Consider the following 21079-nt stretch of genomic DNA (forward strand, 5'->3'; position numbering starts at 1 on the left):
AGCTTGGATTTCTCATAAGAATTTAAAGTCCAGCACCTCAAGCGAAAAATCTAATGAAAATAAATTCTGATGTCTGTCCAACCCCATCCACATCTAAATGAAAATTTCCACGAATATTCTGCATCATTTTAAAGGAAACTGTCAACAAATCTCTATTACTTGCACTTTCAAATCATTTATTTTATAATATATTCTATATCGTATTTCAAGGAGAACAAATATTCACTTATACAAAGCAGAGAATTTGTTTTATTAAAAAAATGAATCTCTCACACATTGACATTGTTAGACCAACTCTGAGAAACATGATTCATGGTTACCTCACAGCTTAAACAGGAGGATTTTTAGGTGTCCCTAAAGGCTGTGGATACCCCCCCACCCCCCACCCCCCCCACCCCGCCCCCTGGCTCCCCACAGAACACATGCAGCCTCAAATCCTTCCCAGGGTGATCACCTGCCATTAACAGCCAATAAGAGAACCCGGTCAGAGACACAGGGAAGCCACAGTGAACAGAACACAGTGTGAAACATCGCCCAATCACACGAGCCGAGCCAAAATGACCATACGTGTCCCAGTCAAAATGACCCAGCACTGCTGGGTCATAACTGGGCTCATCCAACAGTGCACACTTTGGAAAGGCAAATCAGTATGGATACAAAGAACACACACGCACACACAAACACACGCATCTACACTCATATTAATATTATTTTTTGGCAATGGTCATCATGTCATAATGAACGCTTCCATTATTCTGATGTCTTATTACTCCTGTCCAGCAGAGGGAGGTGTTTACCATGGGCACACTGTGCAGGAGCAGGATACGTCTCTGTTCCCTCTGGGATAAGCACAGCTCTGTGGTTTTAAAGGAGCTCTGCTGTACCCGCATGCCAGCAGGGTGAGCAGGACCACCTGAAGCCGCCACGCAAACAGATGTGTCTTACATCTATCTTCCAAAAAAACAAACAAAATCAACACACATGCAGCTGTGCAGACAACCGTACCTGATCTGTTACCCTACCTGGCTGAACAGACTGATGCAGCAGAACACTGGGAATGACCTACAGGTCTGACGTTCAGGAGTAAAATTAGCCCCCATCAATGAATAGCCCATCCTCCCTGTATGTCCCTCTTGCAGTTCCTCCTCCTCACTGACAGAGGGCAGTGTTGCTAAACAGAAGGAACTGGGTGCTGAGGAGAGACATCTGCAGAAAAGGGGGTGTGTCTTACTGGCTGCACTCTATAGGACAGGTGCCCACACACACACACTCTCTCTGACACACAGTTACATACACACATCATTACTGAACAATAACAATGTAAGAAGAACAAGAAAAAAGAAGCAGCACGGTGCAGCCTCAGCTATGGTTGTAGCCTCCATCCTCCTCTTCCTCAGGCAGCCTGGAGCAGCAGGTGTTGGTTGGGGTGGGGTGGAGGCGGTGCCTAACGTGTCTTCAGAGCTGTGGGTGGGCCCTGCTCCTGTCAGTCACTCTCACGGGCTCCTCCCCCCTACACCCTCTGAATCTCAAAGAGCCGCACGTCTGTGTCGTACCAAATCGGGGGATCCACGTTCCTATGGAGACAGGACAGGAAAAAAAAAAAACACACTGAATGAAACCCACATTTTGCAGCAGCAACCAATCACAGCAGCTCTCTCGGTCAGGTGAGGGTGTGGGAGGGGCCACCCAGATGGCATCAGCATCAGTGTGCATGCCCCTCCCTGCTGCTGAACCAAAACCCTCCGATTGGATCAAGCTTATGAATATTCATTAGGGGGTGTGGCCAGATGCAAAACTGTCACGATGGGCGTTCTGATACAGCAGAGAGGGCTGTGGGAGCACAGGAGTATCAGGTGATGCTGGGGAATCTGGGGAAGCGATGAGCCTCGCTCCTTTATGATTAGGAAGCGCGGCGCTAGGGAAGGTCTGAGCACGTGCGGCAGTCTGACCTCTGACCTATGACCCCTGACTCACCGCAGGTAGACCACGCCCCACATGTAAGTTCGGAACCACATGGCGGTGCCGGCGTTGGCCTGGTACTTCCGGATGAGGATGGGGTGCGGGACCGGGAGCAGCCCGACCAGGGTCCCGTGCTGGAGGAACTTCAGGATCTCAGACTCGTCTGTCAGACCCCTGAGAGAGCCGGAGAGAGGCTGCATTATTACTTTCATTATTACAGCCATTTACTCTGTTTATGGGACAGAGAGATTCATCCTGGAGCATTTAGAGTTCGTTCTTTATTAAGGTTTGCATGTTATTTAAGAACTTGGTCAGTGTGTCTGGTGTGACTGAAAGCGGAGTGAGATCAGCATCTCTGCTGTAAGATGGAGTCTCACTTGTCGATGCAGATCTTCTCCACCTGCGGCACCAGCACCTGAAGCAGCCGCATTATCGTCTGCAGGGGCAGCTTCACCTTCCAGGAGAGTACCTGTGTGGAGGGGTGGAGGGGGAGGGTGGTTAGAGTATCTGCCCCAGAGAGAGGCGGGTAGAGAGGGTAAAAGAGAACAGAGGAAGAGGCGGGGCCTCACCCATTCGGGCGTGGGGACCCAGGGCGTGGCTGATGATGAGCCTGAGAGCCGTTTCCGTGGCGACTCCACCTCCGTTTCTAAGACGTCCTAAGAACAGAGCACACAGCCGTCAGCCCGTGCCCGTGCCCCAGCCCCTGCCATGCCCACATCCACACAACACCCTGAAAACCATGTCAGAGCAGCCAGGCTCTGATTGGCTGTAGGACACAGCCGTGTCAGAGCTAGAGGCAGGCTCTGATTGGCTGTAGTACTCAGCCATGTCAGAGCTAGAGGCAGGCTCTGATTGGCTGTAGTACTTGGCCGTGTCAGAGCTAGCGGCAGGCTCTGATTGGCCACAGAGCTCCCACCTCTGTTTCTTTCCCTGAATTGGACTCGGTGTCGCTGACGCCGGCGTGGGTGGGCGGATTCTGCGGTGGGTCTGGCTGCTGGATCGACACCATGGTGCCATCGTCCGACACCTGAGATTTCTCCGTCAGCTTGTCAATGCCTGCAGAACAGAACCAGAAACCCCAGAGCTTCACCTGTTCTGCTCACAACCGTGGAACAGCACCTTCTACAGCACGTCACACTGCTCTGCTATACTGTACACTGTAGTTAATCTACCACTGCAGATAGGGTATACTATAGTTAAAGGGCACTGAAGGGTAGGGGAGCGTTTAAGGCTTAGCGGGGGAGTATAAATGTGAGGGGAGAGGTGGTTACCGGGCGTGGCAGCGAGGCTTGTTTTAAGCGTTCCAGGCTCGGCGGGTATGGCGGGCCGGGAGCCCTCCATGGAAACGGTTTCCTGGGAGCTGGTGCGGGACATGCCCTCAGGTGACCGCTTCTTCCGCTGCAGCGCCCTCTGCAGGGAGCCGGGGTCAGACGGCAGGTTGGCCAGCTGGTGGAACGCGGCGCGCTTACGGATGATGGCGTACACCAGGTTACAGTTACCTGCAAGGACCGTTACACCAGGTTACAGTTACCTGCAAGGACCATTACACCAGGTTACAGTTACCTGCAAGGACCGTTACACCAGGTTATAGTTACCTGCAAGGACCATTACACCAGGTTACAGTTACCTGCAAGGACCATTAAACCAGGTTACAGTTACCTGCAAGGACCATTACACCAGGTTGTAGTTACCTGCAAGGACCGTTACACCAGGTTATAGTTACCTGCAAGGACCATTACACCAGGTTGTAGTTACCTGCAAGGACCGTTACACAGGTAATAACCTATTAGGACCATTGCACCAGGTTGTAGTTACCTGCAAGGACCGTTACACAGGTAATAACCTATTAGGACCATTGCACAGGTACAGTTACTTATCGGGACCATTACAGGTTATAGTGACCAATGAGGACCATTACAGGTTATAGTGACCTATGGGACCATTACAGGTTATAGCGACCTATGGGGACCATTACAGGTTACAGTGACCTATGGGGACCATTACAGGTTATAGTGACCTATGGGGACCCTTACAGGTTATAGTGACCTATGGGGACCATTACAGGTTACAGTCACCTGATGGGGACCATTACAGGTTACAGTGACCTATGGAGACCATTACAGGTTATAGTGACCTATGGGGACCATTACAGGTTATAGTGACCTATGGAGACCATTACAGGTTACAGTGACCTATGGGGACCATTACAGGGACAATTACAGGTTACAGTGACCTATGGGGACCATTACAGGTTACAGTCACCTGATGGGGACCGTTACACAGGTATCATATCGCAGGTATGAGACCCAGACACATGGGGGCTCTGAGATACACGGACTCACCATCGAACTGGTACTGGATGAGGTTGTTAAAGGCCTCCAGCAGGAAGAAGACCAGGTGGTGGTTCTGGGAGGCGGAGAACAGGAACCATGGGGTGGAGAAAGCATCCAGCAGGTGGAGCAGCTTATTGGCTGCCACCATGGACAGGCTCTTCAAATAGGGTGACACTGCCAAGGGGGTGGGACAATCTCAATGATCCTCATTATCATCATTATCTATTGTTCTGCAGTTCATAACAAGCTTCAGTAAACTTCAGTTCATAACAAGCTTATAACAAGTCAGGAATCATCCATCATTATAAGTCATAATTTTTCTGAACCCCAGTTTTGACTTGAATTCCCCTGAAGCTTACAGTGAAATACTTTTTATCAGAACTGTAAAGAATTTCAGAAGTAATCCTGCTTATTTTTAAAACCATAAGGAAATCGGGTGATGCGATGTGTTCTCCCGGCCAGCAGGTGGCGGTGCTCACCATTCACCACAATAGTGAGCAGGCAGTCAAAGAGAGGCTGCAGGCGCTGGTGTCCACTTGTGATGATCTTGTGGAAAACCTGGTGGGGGGGGGGGGGATTGTCACATGAGGGGCGGGGGGGAATCACATGACACACCTTCAAACTATAGTTCTGTTTCAGGTACAGGGATATAAATCACACCTGTTAAAGGTCCTCACAGTGAGACTCTCATTCGTCATATTAGCATCAAGGAGTGTGAGTGTGTGTGTGTGTGTGTGTGTGTGTGTGCTTGCGTGTGTGTGCACGTGTGTGTGAGAGTGTGTGTGTGTGTATGTGAGAGTGTGTGTGTGCGTATGTGTGCGTACACACGGATCAGTGTGAGTGTATGCGCGTGTGAGTGTGGGTGTGTGTGTGTGCTTGTAAGTGTGAGAGAGTTTGAGTGCGAGCGTATGCGCGTGTGGGTGTGTGTGTGTGCGCGAGTGTGTGAGTATGTGTGTGCTTGTGAGTCTGAGAGTGTACGAGTATATGAGTGTGTGTGTGCGCGCGAGTGACACTCACGATGACGAGCAGGTCAGCGTGTGTGCCTGTGAAGACCGGGATGTCCATGGGAACACGCACGGTGTAGGGTTTGTTCAGACGCACCCCAAAATTCCGCTCTCCACTGAGCAACAACAGGATAAACACACCAATGTGCACAAGCCCAACACGGGCTGCAGAGAGAGGGAGGGGGAGAGAGAGAGAGAGCGAGGGAGGGAGAGAGAGAGCGAGGGAGAGGGAGGGAGAGAGAGAGAGAGAAAGAGGAAGTGAGAAACAGAGGGAGAGAGACCTCAGTTTACCACAGCATTGTGACATTGTGTCAGATTACATATCAATAATAATAAATATTTAGTATACACACAATAAAAAAGACGAATCGCACAAGTACTCAATTAAGCAGAAATTCACGTGTGCACACACTTGCATGCATTCACACACTCACACACGCGCGCGCGCGCACACACACACACACACACACACTCACACTGATCAGCGCGTGCATCGTTCAGGTAGAACAGGATGGGCAGCAGGATGTCCAGAACATGGCTGCTCTTCAGCACAAAGAACAGGAACTTCTGCAATACAAACGGGTCCAAAAACATCATCATCAGGCATCATCGGGCATCAGGCAATGTTAACAATATTTTCTTTTTAAATCCCCCTCTACGACCCCCCGGCCCAGAATGCCTGCAAAAAAAATCTATACTTTGTTAATCAGTTAGTCAGTAGGCTGGGTCAGCAGTGCAGTAGTTGGGGTCAGTAGGCTGGGTCAGTAGCGCAGCGGTTTGGGACAGTAGGCTGGGTCAGCAGTGCAGTAGTTGGGGTCAGTAGGCTGGGTCAGTAGCGCAGTGGTTTGGGACAGTAGGGTGGATCAGTAGTGCAGCAGGTTTGGTCAGTAGTCGATGTCACTAGTGCAGTAGCTTGGGTCAGCAGTTTAGTAGTTTGGGTCAGTAGGCTGGGTCAGCACAGCAATAGCTTTGGCCAGTAGTCTATGTCACTAGCACAGTAGACTGGGTCAGTAGCGCAGTGGTTTGATCAGTAGGCTGGGTCTGTAGTTTTCAGTAGCTTTGGTCAGTAATCTACATCACTATCGCAGTAGTTTTGGTCAATACTGTAGTAGTGTGGGTCAGAAGCATGGGTCAGCAGTGCAGTAGTATTGGTCAATACTGTAGTAGTGTGGGTCAGAAGCATGGGTCAGTAGTGCAGTAGTTTTGGTCAGTAGCCTCCTACCTTGTTGAAGTCACAGAGCTTCCAGAACAAGACCAGCAGCTCCTGGTGGAACTGTATCTTCTTGGTGGAGTTGGGCAGGTAGGTCTGGGTCAGGGGGTTTGTAAGCAACCGGGCCAGACCTTTCAGAATAAAGGAGAAATCCTGAGAGAGAGAGAGAGAGAGAGAGGGAGAGAGAGAGAGAGAGAGAGAGAGAGAGAGAGAGAGAGAGAGAGAGAGGGAGAGAGAGGGAGACAGAGAAGGAGAGGGGGAGGGGGGAGGGGGAGAGAGAGAGGGAGAGGGGGGAGGGGGAAGAGGGGGGAGAGAGAAAGAGAATGAGAGGGAGGAGAGAGAGAGCAAGAGAAAGAGAGAATTTTAGAATTTCAGAAAAGTAATTATATCAACATGCAATACCAAACAAAAAATATAATGAAAGTCAAAAAGAAAGCATATCACCTTGAACTGTACATAGCACATTACCTTTATCCCAAATAACCAAAAATGCACCAGACAGAGAGAGCGAGCGAGGTGGAGAGAGGAACTTCAGATTACCACAGCACCGTGACATTGCGTCAGACTGCATGTTATTAACACTTTAGTAATATTCAGAGATTATTCATCAGATCGCATATACAAGCTGACCAACAGCTTCTTCTAAATGAAATTCTGTGACCACCAATGTCTGAGGAATGACACAAAACAGTGGTGATGGTTATTAAAGGACTAACATGGTGGTTTTCACACTCTCTGTTTTATGTGCTATTTGCACAGGAGGCATTGAAGAAACACGATGAGTAAAGTATTAAATATGTCCATTGTTTATTTTTAGAGAAATATGCGTTTAAAATTTATCGTCGTATTTTAACCGGTTGAGAATGTTATCGACTTAGTGCGTCACAAGTACAGTAACCACTCCCCTTTTCCACGCCCCGTAAAGAAATCTGACTGGACACACTGCCCTGCTACAATGAATGAGGCGGGCTGACAGGAGAGGCGGTGATGTTGAAATAGAAACATGGGAATTACAGTGCAAATCACTGCAGCTTTATTGTAAGGTGAGCTGGCACTGGACCAGGGCAGTAAGGTTAAGCTGCTGAATTTAAACTACAAACAGGAGATAAAAACAAACACATAAAACGCTTACCTCTTCCCTGTGGATTCTGGACAGGTAGTTCACAAAGAGGTTATCTGGGCCCACAGACTGGAACAGAGTACAGAGAGAGGACAGTGAGAGCAGAGAGAGAGTGTGTGTGTGGGTGTGTGCTTGTGTGCGTGTGTGCGTGTGTGTACGTGAGAGTGTGCTCGTGTGTATAAGGGTGTGTGCGTGCGTGTGTATGAGGGTGTGTGTGTGTGAGTGAGCGTGAGTGAGTGTGTGTGTGCGTGTATGTGTGTGTGTGTGAGGGTGAATGCTTTTGTGTGTGTGTGCGTGCATGTGTGTGAGGGCGTGTGCTTTTGTATGTGTGTGTGTAAGTGTCAGTGTATGTGTGTGTGTGTGTGTATGTGTGTGTGTTTCTTCAACCATTGCTGTGGATCCTTATGGTCTAAAGATCCCTGTGTTCATATCCGCACACAGCCTCTTTGTCTTAACTGACCTGTGCATCCAGCCTGTTCAGTCATTCTGCTTCATCTCTATGAGCACCAGAATGTGCTATGATCTTACATAATGCATATGGACCAGGAGAGACCCTATACATACACCATATACTACTGTGCTCTTAACATAACAGTTCTGTCTCCCAGGTGTTGGAAGCTAAAACATTCAACAGACCATATGAATATTCATGAAGCAGAGTGGCCCAAACAGTACTGCGTTAATGTATGTTCAGCACTGTAACACGACACCAGGACCTCCTGCAGTTCAGGAGCAGGGTGAACTGAAGGAACGCAGGAGTATCTGGTTATGCTATAGGATCTGTTCGCAGGAGCTGAGTATCTGGTTATGCTTTAGGATCTATTCGCAGGAGCTCAGTATCTGGTTATACTATAGGATCTGTCACAGGAGCTCAGTATCTGGTTATGCTATAGGATCTGTTCACAGGAGCTGAGTATCTGCTTATGCTATAGGATCTGTTCACAGGAGCTCAGTGTCTGGTTATGCTATAGGATCAGTTCTCAGGAGCTGAGTATCTGGTTATGCTATAGGATCTGTTCACAGGAGCCGAGTATCTGGTTATGCTATAGGATCTGTTCACAGGAGCTGAGTGTCTGCTTATGCTATAGGATCTGTTCACAGGAGCTGAGTGTCTGCTTATGCTATAGGATCTGTTCACAGGAGCTGAGTGTCTGCTTATGCTATAGGATCTGTTTGCAGGAGCTGAGTATCTGGTTATGCTATAGGATCTGTTCACAGGAGCTGAGTATCTGCTTATACTATATGATCTGTTCACAGGAGCTGAGTATCTGGTTATGCTATAGGATCTGTTCGCAGGAGCTGAGTATCTGGTCATGATATAGGATCTGTTCGCAGGAGCCGAGTATCTGGTTATGCTATAGGATCTATTCGCAGGAGCTGAGTATCTAGTTATGCTTTAGGATCTATTCGCAGGAGCTCAGTATCTGGTTATGCTATAGGATCTGTCACAGGAGCTCAGTATCTGGTTATGCGATAGGATCTGTTCACAGGAGCTGAGTATCTGGTTATGCTATAGGATCTATTCGCAGGAGCTAAGTATCTGGTTATGCTTTAGGATCTATTCGCAGGAGCTCAGTATCTGGTTATGCTATAGGATCTGTCACAGTAGCTCAGTATCTGGTTATGCTATAGGATCTGTTCACAGGAGCTGAGTATCTGCTTATGCTATAGGATCTGTTCACAGGAGCTGAGTATCTGTTTATGCTATAGGATCTGTCACAGGAGCTGAGTATCTGCTTATGCTATAGGATCTGTTCACAGGAGCTGAGTATCTGGTTATGCTATAGGATCTGTCACAGGAGCTGAGTATCTGGTTATGCTATAGGATCTGTGCTCCTTCTCAGGTGGGCGTTACCTCCGGCTCTTCGGCAGTGGAGGGCGAATCGGAGGGGTCGAGGGCATGGCTGGCTGCTGTGGCCCCGCCCCCGTCAGACTCCAGCGTGACGATGAGGACCTGGACGGCGTGCTCCACCAGGCGCTCACGGTAGTCTGAGAACAGCAGGTGGTTGTAGGGGATCCCGTACCCCACAGGGTCGTACGCACACACCACGTTCAGCAGAGAGGTGAAGAGAGGCAGGGCGTGTCTGTGGGGGCAGAACACACAGCCCAAAACCGGGAGGGACTGGGGTTACGATCGGAACACACAGCCCAAGACCGGGAGGGACTGGGGTTACGACCGGAACGCACAGCCCAAGACCGGGAGGGACTGGGGTTACGACCGGAACACACAGCCCAAAACCGGGAGGGACTGGGGTTACGACCGGAACATACATTCCAAGACCAGGAGGGACTGGGGTTACGACCGGAACACACAGCCCAAGACCAAGGAGGGACTGGGGTTACGACCGGAACACACAGCCCAAAACCGGGAGGGACTGGGGTTACGACCGGAACACACAGCCCAAGACCGGGAGGGACTGGGGTTACGACCGGAACACACAGCCCAAAACCGGGAGGGACTGGGGTTACGACCGGAACATACAGTCCAAGACCGGGAGGGACTGGGGTTACGACCGGAACACACAGCCCAAGACCAGGAGGGACTGGGGTTACGACCGGAACACACAGCCCAAAACCGGGAGGGACTGGGGTTACGACCGGAACACACAGCCCAAGACCGGGAGGGACTGGGGTTACGACCGGAACACACAGCCCAAGACCGTGAGGGAGGGACTGGGGTTACGACCGCAACACACAGCCCAAAACCGGGAGGGACTGGGGTTACGACCGGAACACACAGCCCAAGACCGGGAGGGACTGGGGTCACGACCGGAACACACAACCTAAGACCGGGAGGTTGGACATTCCACTATCTCCCAGAGATGGCACATGTAGAATTTTGAAGAACCAATCAGACAGGCTGTGTGGAGGCCTGACCTGTTGTGGGCGGAGCAGAAGAAGCTGACCCAGGGGTTGGGCACGCTCTGGTCGGGGGAGGGGGGCAGGTACATGGCCTCTGAGAAACAGGTGAGCAGCAGCTTCAACAGCTCCATCCTGAACCAACGAGGGAGGATCATCAGCATGACATCACTACTACATCACTATGATATCAGCATAACATCACTACTGCATCACTATGACATCACCGTGACATCACTACGACATCAGCATGACATCCCTACTACATCACTGTGACATCAGCATGACATCCCTACTACATCACTGTGACACCACTATTACATCAGCATGACATCACATTTAGACCATCATTACATTCCCATGAAATAACCAATACACAACCACTACATCCTCATGGCATTACCAGTACATAACCATTACATCTCTATGGCTTCACCAGTATATAACTATTACACCACCATGACATCACCAGTACATTTCCAGAACATTGCAATTGAATATCCAATTACATCATTACATCACCTGTTGAGGTCGTAGATGTAGTTGAGGGGCGGGGACTGGGCGAACCCCACCCCAGCTTCCCAGATGTGCTCGCAGCTGTCGACGGACTGGACGTCTTCAGTGGTGTCCTATAGGAAAGATCATGTGACCATCAATCCCAACAGTCCTTGGGAGACGACACCCTCCGCCAGTACAGAGTGAAAGGGAGACAAAGTTGCCAGGGAAACGGGAGAGAGAGAAAGTGGCAGGAAGTGGAATCTGGCTTAGCACGCTAAGACCACGGCTGGGCCTGTCCCACCTTAGCACCATGACGGGGGGGCTGTGCCTATCCCTCCTTAGCACGGTAAGACAACGGCTGGGCCTGGTCCCACCTTAGTACCATGGCGGGGGGGCTGGGCCTGTCCCACCTTAGTACCATGGCGGGGGGGCTGGGCCTGGTCCCACCTTAGTACCATGGCGGGGGGGCTGGGTTAAAGAGGACTGAGCAAAGCAGGACATGCCCCACAGAGTCCTATGAGTTTACTCTGACCCCTGTCCTTTGGGCCGAAAGGCACGCCCCTAAACGCGCTCCTGAAGGAGCCACTGGGGCGTTGATGACCCAGCAGCCCGTTAAGGGCAATTAGGCAGAAACCCAGACCCAGTCCTCCGGGCGTCAGGCTCAAACACTCGACCTTCTGGGAGTTTTCCCACCGTTCCACAGGCGGACGTTTCCTGAGCAGCCGTGCGTGTGTTTTGGGGGGGGGGGGGTCTAAGTGTCCCAGAGCTGTTAGGCAGGGCTGGCAGGGTCGCTCGTGTAAATCAGGTTTCTCCCATTGCAAGGGGCTCGGGATCAGAATGCCTTGCAGGAGGAATGTGATGATGGGGCATTTGCTCACTGGTCTGGCAGAACCCCACAACCCAGTTCACAAACACGGCCCCACCCATCTGTGCCACAGAACCGCACAGCCCAGTCCTCAAACACAGCCCCACCCGTCTGCGCCAGATTAATCATTAACCACCGCAGCTGCCGTGAGTCCTGTTCAGCAGGATTTACAGTACAAGGAGCGTACAGCACGAGCGTACAAACATATGAACAACCACCGACCGCACGAGCATACAGACATGAACAACCACCGACCGCACAAGCGTACAGACATATGAACAACCACCGACCGCACAAGCGTACAGACATATAAACAACCACCGACTGCACAAGCATACAGACATATAAACAACCACCGACTGCACAAGCATACAAACATGAACAACCACTGACCGCACGAGCGTACAGACATATGAACAACCACCGATCGCACGAGCGTACAGACATATGAATAACCACCGACCGCACGAGCGTACAGACATATAAACAACCACTGACCGCACAAGCGTACAGACATATAAACAACCACTGACTGCACGAGCGTACAAACATATAAACAACCACCGACCGCACGAGCGTACAAACATATGAACAACCACCGACCGCACAAGCGTACAGACATATAAACAACCACTGACCGCACGAGCGTACAGACATATAAACAACCACTGACTGCACGAGCGTACAGACATATAAACAACCACAATCAGTTATTTACATGGCAGCAACTTTGCATATATGCAGAAATCTCTCCTGCTTGTTAATTACCTTCCAATATCCAAAATATTCCAAATGTACACTCACCGGCCACTTTATTAGGTACACCTGTTCAACTGCTCGTTAACTCAAATATCTAATCAGCCAATCACGTGGCAGCAACTCAATGCATTTAGGCATGTAGACATGATCAAGAAAATCTGCTGAAGTTCAAACCAAGCATAAGAATAGGGAAGAAAGGTAAGGTTGGTGCCAGACGGGCTGGTTTGAGTATTTCAGAAACTGCTGATCTGCTGGGATTTTCACGCACAACCATCTCTAGGGTTTACAGAGAATGGTCCGAAAAAGAGAAAATATCCAGTGAGCGGCAGTTCTCTGGGCGAAAATGACTTGTTGATGGCAGAGGTCAGAGGAGAATGGCCAGACTGGTTAGAGCTGATAGAAAGGCAACAGTAACTCAAATAACCACTCGTTACAACTGAGGTATGCAGAAGAGCATCTCTAAACGCACAACACGTCTAACCTGGAAGCAGATGGGCTACAGCAGCAGAAGACCACACCGGGTGCCACACCTGTCAGCTGAGAACAGGAAACTGAGGCTACAATTGGCATGGGCTCACCAAAATTGGACAACAGAAGATTGGAAAAATGTTGCCTGGTCTGATGAGTCTCGATTTCTGCTGCTACATTCAGATGGTAGGGTCAGAATTTGGCGTAAACAACATGAAAGCACGGATCCATCCTGCCTTGTATCAACCGTTCAGGCTGGTGGTTGTGGCGTAGTGGTGTGGGGGATATTTTCTTGGCACACTTTGGGCCCCTTAGTACCAATTGAGCATCATTTAAACGCCATAGCCTACCTGAGTATTGTTGCTGACCATGTCCATCCCAATATGACCACAGTGTACCCATCTTCTCACGGCTACTTCCAGCAGGATAACGCACCATGTCACAAAGCTCAAATCATCTCAAACTGGTTTCTTGAAAATAACAATGAGTTCACTGTACTCAAATGGCCGCCACAGTTACCAGATCTCAGTCCAATATAGCACCTTTGGGATGTGGTGGAACAGGAAATTCGCATCATGGATGTACAGCCGACAAATCTGCAGCAACTGCATGATGCTATCATGTCAATATGGACCAAAATCTCTGAGGAATGTTTCCAGCACCTTGTTGAATCTATGCCATGAAGAATTAAGGCAGTTCTGAAGACAAAAGGGGGTCCAACTAGCAAGGTGTACCTAATAAAGTGGCCGGTGAGTGTATGTAACACTTTTAAACATATACATGACTACAAACTCTGTTAACCTTCTTGAAATGACTCATAAGATTCCCCCCCTCCCACAGAGACCGTTGTGCCCAAGATGGACGGGGAGATTTGGGGAGGTACTGACCGCACCCCCTCTGCGGTGGCTCTGCACGGTGAAGTTGGGGCAGAAGAGGAGATCGGCGATGGCCAGGAGGAGAAACTCTGCCAGGGGACGCGCTCCATCGTCATCGCCCTCATCCACCTGCAGGGGGCAGCACAGGAAGCCAGCGCTAAGAGAGCAAAACTCAAATGCCAGCAGACCTGGATCAAGCCATCGCTACACGCTAATCACACAATCTGTGAATAATAATTAATAAAATTAATCAATCTGTGAATATCACATTCAGTTGGGAATTCTCAAGGACCCAGAGTTGTGTTTTAAAAATGCTTATCAGAACCTAATGAGTTAAAAGTAATTCTGGAGCAGGTATGAAAACTCTAAATTCCGTCAAACACAGGATACTGTGATCAATTCTCCAGTTTCTCTCGCAAAAACAAAAACACCTTTTATCTCATAAGGGAAAGCAATTCCAAACAGAATCCAGTCCACCTGCCACCCACCCCCTCTTTCTCTCTGTGCCTCTCACTCATTCTCTTTCTTTCTCTCTCTCTCATACACACACTCACACACTCACACACTCTCTCTCTCATACACACACACACACACACACACACACACACAATGGCAGCAGTGTTTCTCAGTCCCAGACAGGTAACCAGAGAGCACAGCCAGGCTAACAAAAGGAGCATGGCTAACAGGACCGGCTGTACTGACCCATCCCTACAGTATACAGGTCAGTGGATCAGTACAGGACCTGCTGTATACTAACTCATCCTTACAGTATACAGGTCAGTGGATCAGTACAGGACCTGCAGTATTGACCGTTCCTTACGGTATACAGGTCAGTGCATAAGGACAGAACCTGCTGTATACTGACCCATCCTTAGAATATACAGGTCAGTGGACCAGGACAGGACATGCTGTATACAGACCCATCCTTACGGTATACAGGTCAGTGGGTCAGTACAGGATCTGCTGTATACTGACCCAAATATGGATGCCCCAAATAAGAAACCCCAAAAGGGATGCCCAAAATCGTCACCCCCATCCCTGTGACATCCAAGCACACAGGACCGGAGTGTGTGACTGCTCAATGGTCCCCTCCACACTCCCCAATATGCCCCCCCTCCCCCGCCCCCCCCACCCCACTCCATTCCCCAATCCCAATGACCCCCCTTCCCCAACACGCCCACCCCCCGTGGTTCAGCAGCACACAGCTCCGGAACCTTCCGGATGAAACGTCACACAGGCCCATTGCGTCGGGACAAAGGAAGCACTTGTACCCAGCTGAACCTTTCCGAGCGAAGAGGCGGTGGAGGGAGGCCTACGTTTCAAACGATACCTCAGTGAGCCTGTGTTCATATTTATGAGGAACGGAGACACTTTAAAGGGCCCTCAATTTGCACACAGCAATACACATGCTAATCAGCTCAAGCAGACACTGCAGGCCTCTGCGACTGCAGTTAACACTGGAGCCGCCAAGATCCCACTCTATCTTAACCCTCTGAACAGGGTGTGTTTGGAAATGCTGTGATTGATATGTGTGGGAGAGTTTCAAAGTTCTGAGTTCATAAGAATGTTTTGGGTTCTATAAGGGAAGACAGCTTCAGGGTTCTGGGGCACTGGGAAGAGGAGAGCGCACCCACCCCAGCCCGCCCTGCCCCGGGCACCGTAGACCAGAAGAAGCCCCTCCAGTCGGGGTCCTCAAAGATGTAGGGCAGGATGCGCGTGAGCAGCCGGGAGCAGCTCACAGTGACCTGCTGCTCCTTCACTGAGGGGCAGCCTGACTCTGCAGCTTGGACCAGCTTCTCCACCGCCTGAGAGAGGGGGGGGGGAGGGAGAGAGAGAGAGAGGGGGGGAGGGAGGGAGAGAGAGAGAGAGAGAGGGGGGGAGGGAGAGAGAGAGAGAGGGGGGGAGGGAGGGAGAGAGAGAGAGGGGGGGGAGGGAGAGAGAGAGAGATAGAGCGAGGGGGGGGGGAGGAAGAGAGAGAGAGAGGGGGGGGGAGGGAGGGGGGCAGGGAGGGAGAGAGAGAGAGGGGGGAGGGAGAGCGAGAGAGAGAGCGAGGGGGGGGCAGGGAGGGCGAGAGAGAGAGGGGGGCGGGAGAGCGAGAGAGAGAGCGAGGGGGGGGGCAGGGAGGGAAGACAGAAGTTTACACACACCGTACCTTATAGCACACACAAACACGCACACACAGGCTGTACCTTATAGCACACACAAACACGCACACACAGGCCGTACCTTATAACACACACAAACACGCACACACACACCGTACCTTATAGCACACACAAACACGCACACACAGGCTGTACCTTATAACACACACAAACACGCACACACAGGCTGTACCTTATAGCACACACAAACACGCACACACAGGCTGTACCTTATAACACACACAAACACGCACACACAGGCTGTACCTTATAACACACACAAACACACACACACAGGCCATACCTTATAACACACACAAACACGCACACACAGGCCGTACCTTATAGCAGAGGGTTGCCAGGTTGGAGGGTGACTCCTCTCGGACAGCCCGTATCTCGGCTGCAGGTACGAGGGCGAACATGTCCTGGACGGAGGTGGAGGTGTCGACCCAAAACTGGTCCCAGAAGCCATCGTCTGTGGCCTCCACGGGCTGTGGAAGTCAGGACAGCGCTCAGTCACCTTTCCTTGAAGCCTGGTGCACTCCACAGGATAATCCCACCCAAACCTGGAGCACTCCACAGGATAATCCCGCCCAAACCTGGAGCACCCCACAGGATAATCCCGCCCAAACCTGGTGCACCCCACAGGATAATCCCACCCAAACCTGGAGCACCCCACAGGATAATCCCACCCAAACCAGGTGCACCCCACTGGATAATCCCACCCAAACCTGGTGCACCCCACAAGATAATCCCACCCAAACCTGGAGCACCCCACAGGATAATCCCACCCAAACTTGGTGCACCCCACAGGATAATCCCGCCCAAACCTGGTGCACCCCACAGGATAATCCCACCCAAACCTGGAGCACCCCACAGGATAATCCCACCCAAACCTGGTGAACCCCACAGGATAATCCCACCCAAACTTGGTGCACCCCACAGGATAATCCCACCCAAACTTGGTGAACCCCACAAGATAATCCCACCCAAACCTGGAGCACCCCACAGGATAATCCCACCCAAACTTGGTGCACCCCACAAGATAATCCCACCCAAACCTGGAGCACCCCACAGGATAATCCTGCCCAAACCTGGAGCACCCCACAGGATAATCCCACCCAAACTTGGTGCACCCCACAGGATAATCCCACCCAAACCTGGTGCACCCCACAGGATAATCCCACCCAAACCTGGTGCACCCCACAGGATAATCCCACCCAAACCTGGAGCACCCCACAGGATAATCCTGCCCAAACCTGGTGAACCCCACAGGATAATCCCACCCAAGCCTGGTGAACCCCACAGGATAATCCCACCCAAACCTGATGCACCCCACAGGATAATCCCTCCCAAACCTGGAGCACCCCACAGGATAATCCCACCCAAACCTGGAGCACCCCACAGGATAATCCCACCCAAACCTGGTGCACCCCACAGGATAATCCCACCCAAACCTGGTGCACCCCACAGAATAATACCGCCCAAACCTGGAGCACCCCATAGGATAATCCTACCCAAGCATGGTGCACCCTACAGGATAATCCCACCCAAGCATGGTGCACCCCACAGGATAATCCCACCCAAACCTGGTGCACCCCACAGGATAATCCTACCCAAGCATGGTGCACCCTACAGGATAATCCCACCCAAGCATGTTGCACTCCACAGGATAATCCCGCCCAAGTCTGGTGCACCCCACAGGATAATCCCGCCCAAGCCTGGTGCACCCCACAGGATAATCCCGCCCAAACCTGGTGCACCCCACAGGATAATCCCGCCCATTCTGGGCCCCGATTCACCGTGCCCGACAGTCACAGTGGTATTATTTGGCCAGATTATCCTGTAGGAGGCGCTGCTTACAGACAGAATCGTAACCCTGCCGAATGGCTCGCGATAATCCCAAGTTCAAATCGTAGATATCAAACGATGCTTGATACTCATGAGCAGAACTCCTGTAGCATGATGGCATCGCCAACGGAATCCCCACAGCAGCCAATGGGAGCCGAGATGAGCCGGAAGCGAAATGTCTGCTGTGCTCTCAGGTCACGTGTGTTTCTGCGAGACCCCAGGTTGTGAGAGACAGGACTGTGATTGGTTGTGAGTGTAAACGTTAAGTGTGCGATGCTACGTCTAGGCCAAACCGTCTAGTGAGCGTTCTGATGACTGAAAGACAAAAAAAATCTGAGAATCTGTTGTTAGTTGTGTAAAGTAGAGGCAGAATGTAGCATAAATGCTATAAGGGTTCCATCGGGGGGGGGGGGGGGGCAGGGAAAGCTGCAGTCCTTCATTTCCGTTTCAGAGCTTTCCTGTTCACACACATGCTTGGCTTCCACCTTCTTGCATTCCATCCAGTGGTGTAGTTACTAACTGACCTACAAGATTAGTCAAGCAACATCTACAGCACAGATCTTTCCAAACTTTCAGACAGGGATTCCATCAAAATCTGTCCTTACATTTGACCAGCAATCAAAAGCAATAATTATTCATTTTTCCTGACAAGCACAGTTTGGCAAATCCATAAATAACTAAATCTCACAAAATGCCCATCTGCTGTATTCAACAACCAAAATGGACAGAGAAAGGGTCAAAACCAACATGCGCAGTGGGTCCCCCAGGACAGAGCTTGAACACGCTTGACAAAGTAGGCTATACGTTTTAAATCTGTCAAGAAATACAATTAATAATAGCTATTTTTCCATTGTATTTATATAGCTACGTTTTTTCCCTAACGGTGAGTATAGCGACAGCCCTGTTATTTCCCAGTCCACCTTAAAAACCAGCCGTAGCTGGCCAAGGTGAGTCATTTAAAACACGTCATCCATCCATCACACTTAGCGGAGACCTGCACCCTTATCTTTCAGTTCGCCAAACCACTTCGAAATAATACGATTGTTAAAACTGGGAAATTTGCATACAACCTTACATTTTAATAGTAAAAATAAAATTCTCAAATTGTACCCTACTTCAGCCATTTGCTCCTACAAAATTCTGAGGTCCACCTTAAAATGGATTCACCTGTTGTGTTAATAGCCAATGTAAACTTCCAAAAAATAATAAATTGGAAAAACTTCATTCTGCGTGTAAATACACATCTGTAACATACACTTCATGTTTCTGCTCTGCATAAGCAGGGTTTAAAATAGCCTAATGCGTAGGGCCTGTACAACATGCCAAAAAAATAACTTTTCGAATATCTTCTACGATTACGACATGAAAGACTGCCTCAAAGGCACAGCTGGAAATAAACCTTAATGTCCAGGAACAAATACTTTTTTTATTCATCAATAAAGTGTAAGCAGGTAGAGCTAATTATTTGCGGTGTATCATTTCACACACGGCCGAGATAAAATATGAAACGCGTCTAAAAAATAAGAACATCAATAAAAACATGTTTCTGATCGTAGGACTCATATCCTAGTTCCAAAATGATATAAATATTACTATTTAAAAAAAAATATCCGTCTGAGAACCTTGGACATCATCAACCCATCGCCGATGTTCCCGTTGCTACCATCTGGTGCGCTCAGCTTTGCTATTTTTGTCTTCACGCGGACGTTATTTATCCTCCGGCAGTGTAACGCAGCAAGAAAAATGAATGCAATAATTATTTATAAATTCAACCCACCTGTGTTTTAGTTGTGAGCTGTATGACGGCTTTCCTGAAGTTGAGTTTGGAGTCGGAGTTTCCCATTTTGTTTCGCGTGTTTTTTTTCTTCCGTCCGCTACGGCTGCGGTCACGAATCCTCGCTAATCTCCTAACTCACCCTCCTCCGCCGGGCCCACGGCCACCGCCACCAGGATCCAGGATCAGCTACTTCCGGCTTTCAAACGCGCACACTTGCTGCTCGCTTGAGCAAACACGGAGCGACGAACTTGCAACAGCTGCTCCCGAAAGTAGCTACCGCAACCTGAATGCAGTGCATGAAGCGCTCACCTCACGGACCACAGTGACTATTTACAACACTATTTCGCTATATAATGGGAAATCAGTCAACATACAAACGCTACACTAAGATATTTAATAACACTAGAACTGCAACTTTTAAAATATTTTTTACAAAATTAATTGGCTAATATTTCGCCAAAACCTTCGCCAATATTCATACCATTACTGCTAATATTTATTGTGCCTCAAATACTTCACAACAATGAGTATCAAACCTTTATTGTCGCTCATTTGGAGTATTTAAAAACAATCCTCTCCCCAGTTCGTTCTTTACTAACAGCGCAGCAGCGACACCTAGTGGCAAAGATCAGGTACATACACTTTCAACAGGTGTTCCGCTCCCGTTTATGATTTTGTGAGAAGCGCAAGGCCACTAGTAAAACACACACGTATACAGTTGAAGTCGAAAGTTTACATACACCTTAGCCAAATCCATTTAAACTCAGTTTTTCACAATTCCTGACATTTAATCCTAGTAAACATTCCCTGTCTTGGGTCAGTTAGGATCACAACTTTATTTTAAGAATGTGAAATGTCAGAATAATAGTAGAGAGAATGATTTATTTCAGCTTTTGTTTCTTTCATCACATTCCCAGTGGGTCAGAAGTTTACATAGACTCTGTTAGTATTTGGTAGCATTGCCTTTAAATTGTTTAACTTCGGTCAAACGTTTCGGGTAGCCTTCCACAAGCTTCTTACAATAAGTTTCTGGAATTTTGGCCCACTCCTCCTGACAGAACTGGTGTAACTCAGTCAGGTTTGTAGGCCTCCTTGCTCGCACATGCTTTTTCAGTTCTGCCCACAAATTTTTGATTGGATTGAGGTCAGGACTTTGATGGCCACTCCAATACCTTGACTTTGTTGTCCTTAAGCAATTTTGCCACAACTTTGGAAGTATGCTTTGGGTCATTGTCCATTTGGAAGAGCCATTTGCGACCAAGCTTTAACTTCCTGGCTGATGTCTTGAGATGTTGCTACAATACATCCACATAATTTTCCTTCCTCATGATGCCATCTATTTTATGAAGTGCACCAG

The 21079-nt window shown here is 49.5% G+C and overlaps 1 protein-coding gene across 2 annotated transcripts; it reads right to left on the minus strand.

Moving 5' to 3' along the window:
* Positions 1-397: 397 nt before the first annotated feature.
* Positions 398-20628, minus strand: LOC118221654 (protein HID1-like). Of its 2 annotated transcripts, XM_035406912.1 has the most exons (20): positions 20259-20628; positions 19723-20005; positions 16436-16585; positions 15585-15755; positions 13963-14079; positions 11008-11114; positions 10504-10620; positions 9482-9710; positions 7639-7695; positions 6519-6659; positions 5773-5863; positions 5310-5461; positions 4772-4850; positions 4302-4466; positions 3231-3458; positions 2876-3015; positions 2529-2615; positions 2337-2428; positions 1975-2133; positions 398-1574 (listed from the first exon to the last, which is right to left on the minus strand). In XM_035406912.1, the coding sequence occupies exons 2-20, from the start codon at positions 19786-19788 to the stop codon at positions 1511-1513; spliced, it is 2412 nt and encodes an 803-aa protein (XP_035262803.1). In that variant the 5' UTR covers positions 19789-20005; positions 20259-20628; the 3' UTR covers positions 398-1510. The 2 variants fall into 2 exon arrangements, with proteins under 2 accessions (XP_035262803.1, XP_035262802.1); XM_035406911.1 differs by having other exon boundaries at positions 19723-20628.
* Positions 20629-21079: the final 451 nt, after the last annotated feature.

The sequence above is a fragment of the Anguilla anguilla genome, chromosome 2, assembly GCF_013347855.1.
Source record: "Anguilla anguilla isolate fAngAng1 chromosome 2, fAngAng1.pri, whole genome shotgun sequence".
Classification (NCBI taxonomy): Eukaryota; Metazoa; Chordata; class Actinopteri; order Anguilliformes; family Anguillidae; genus Anguilla; species Anguilla anguilla.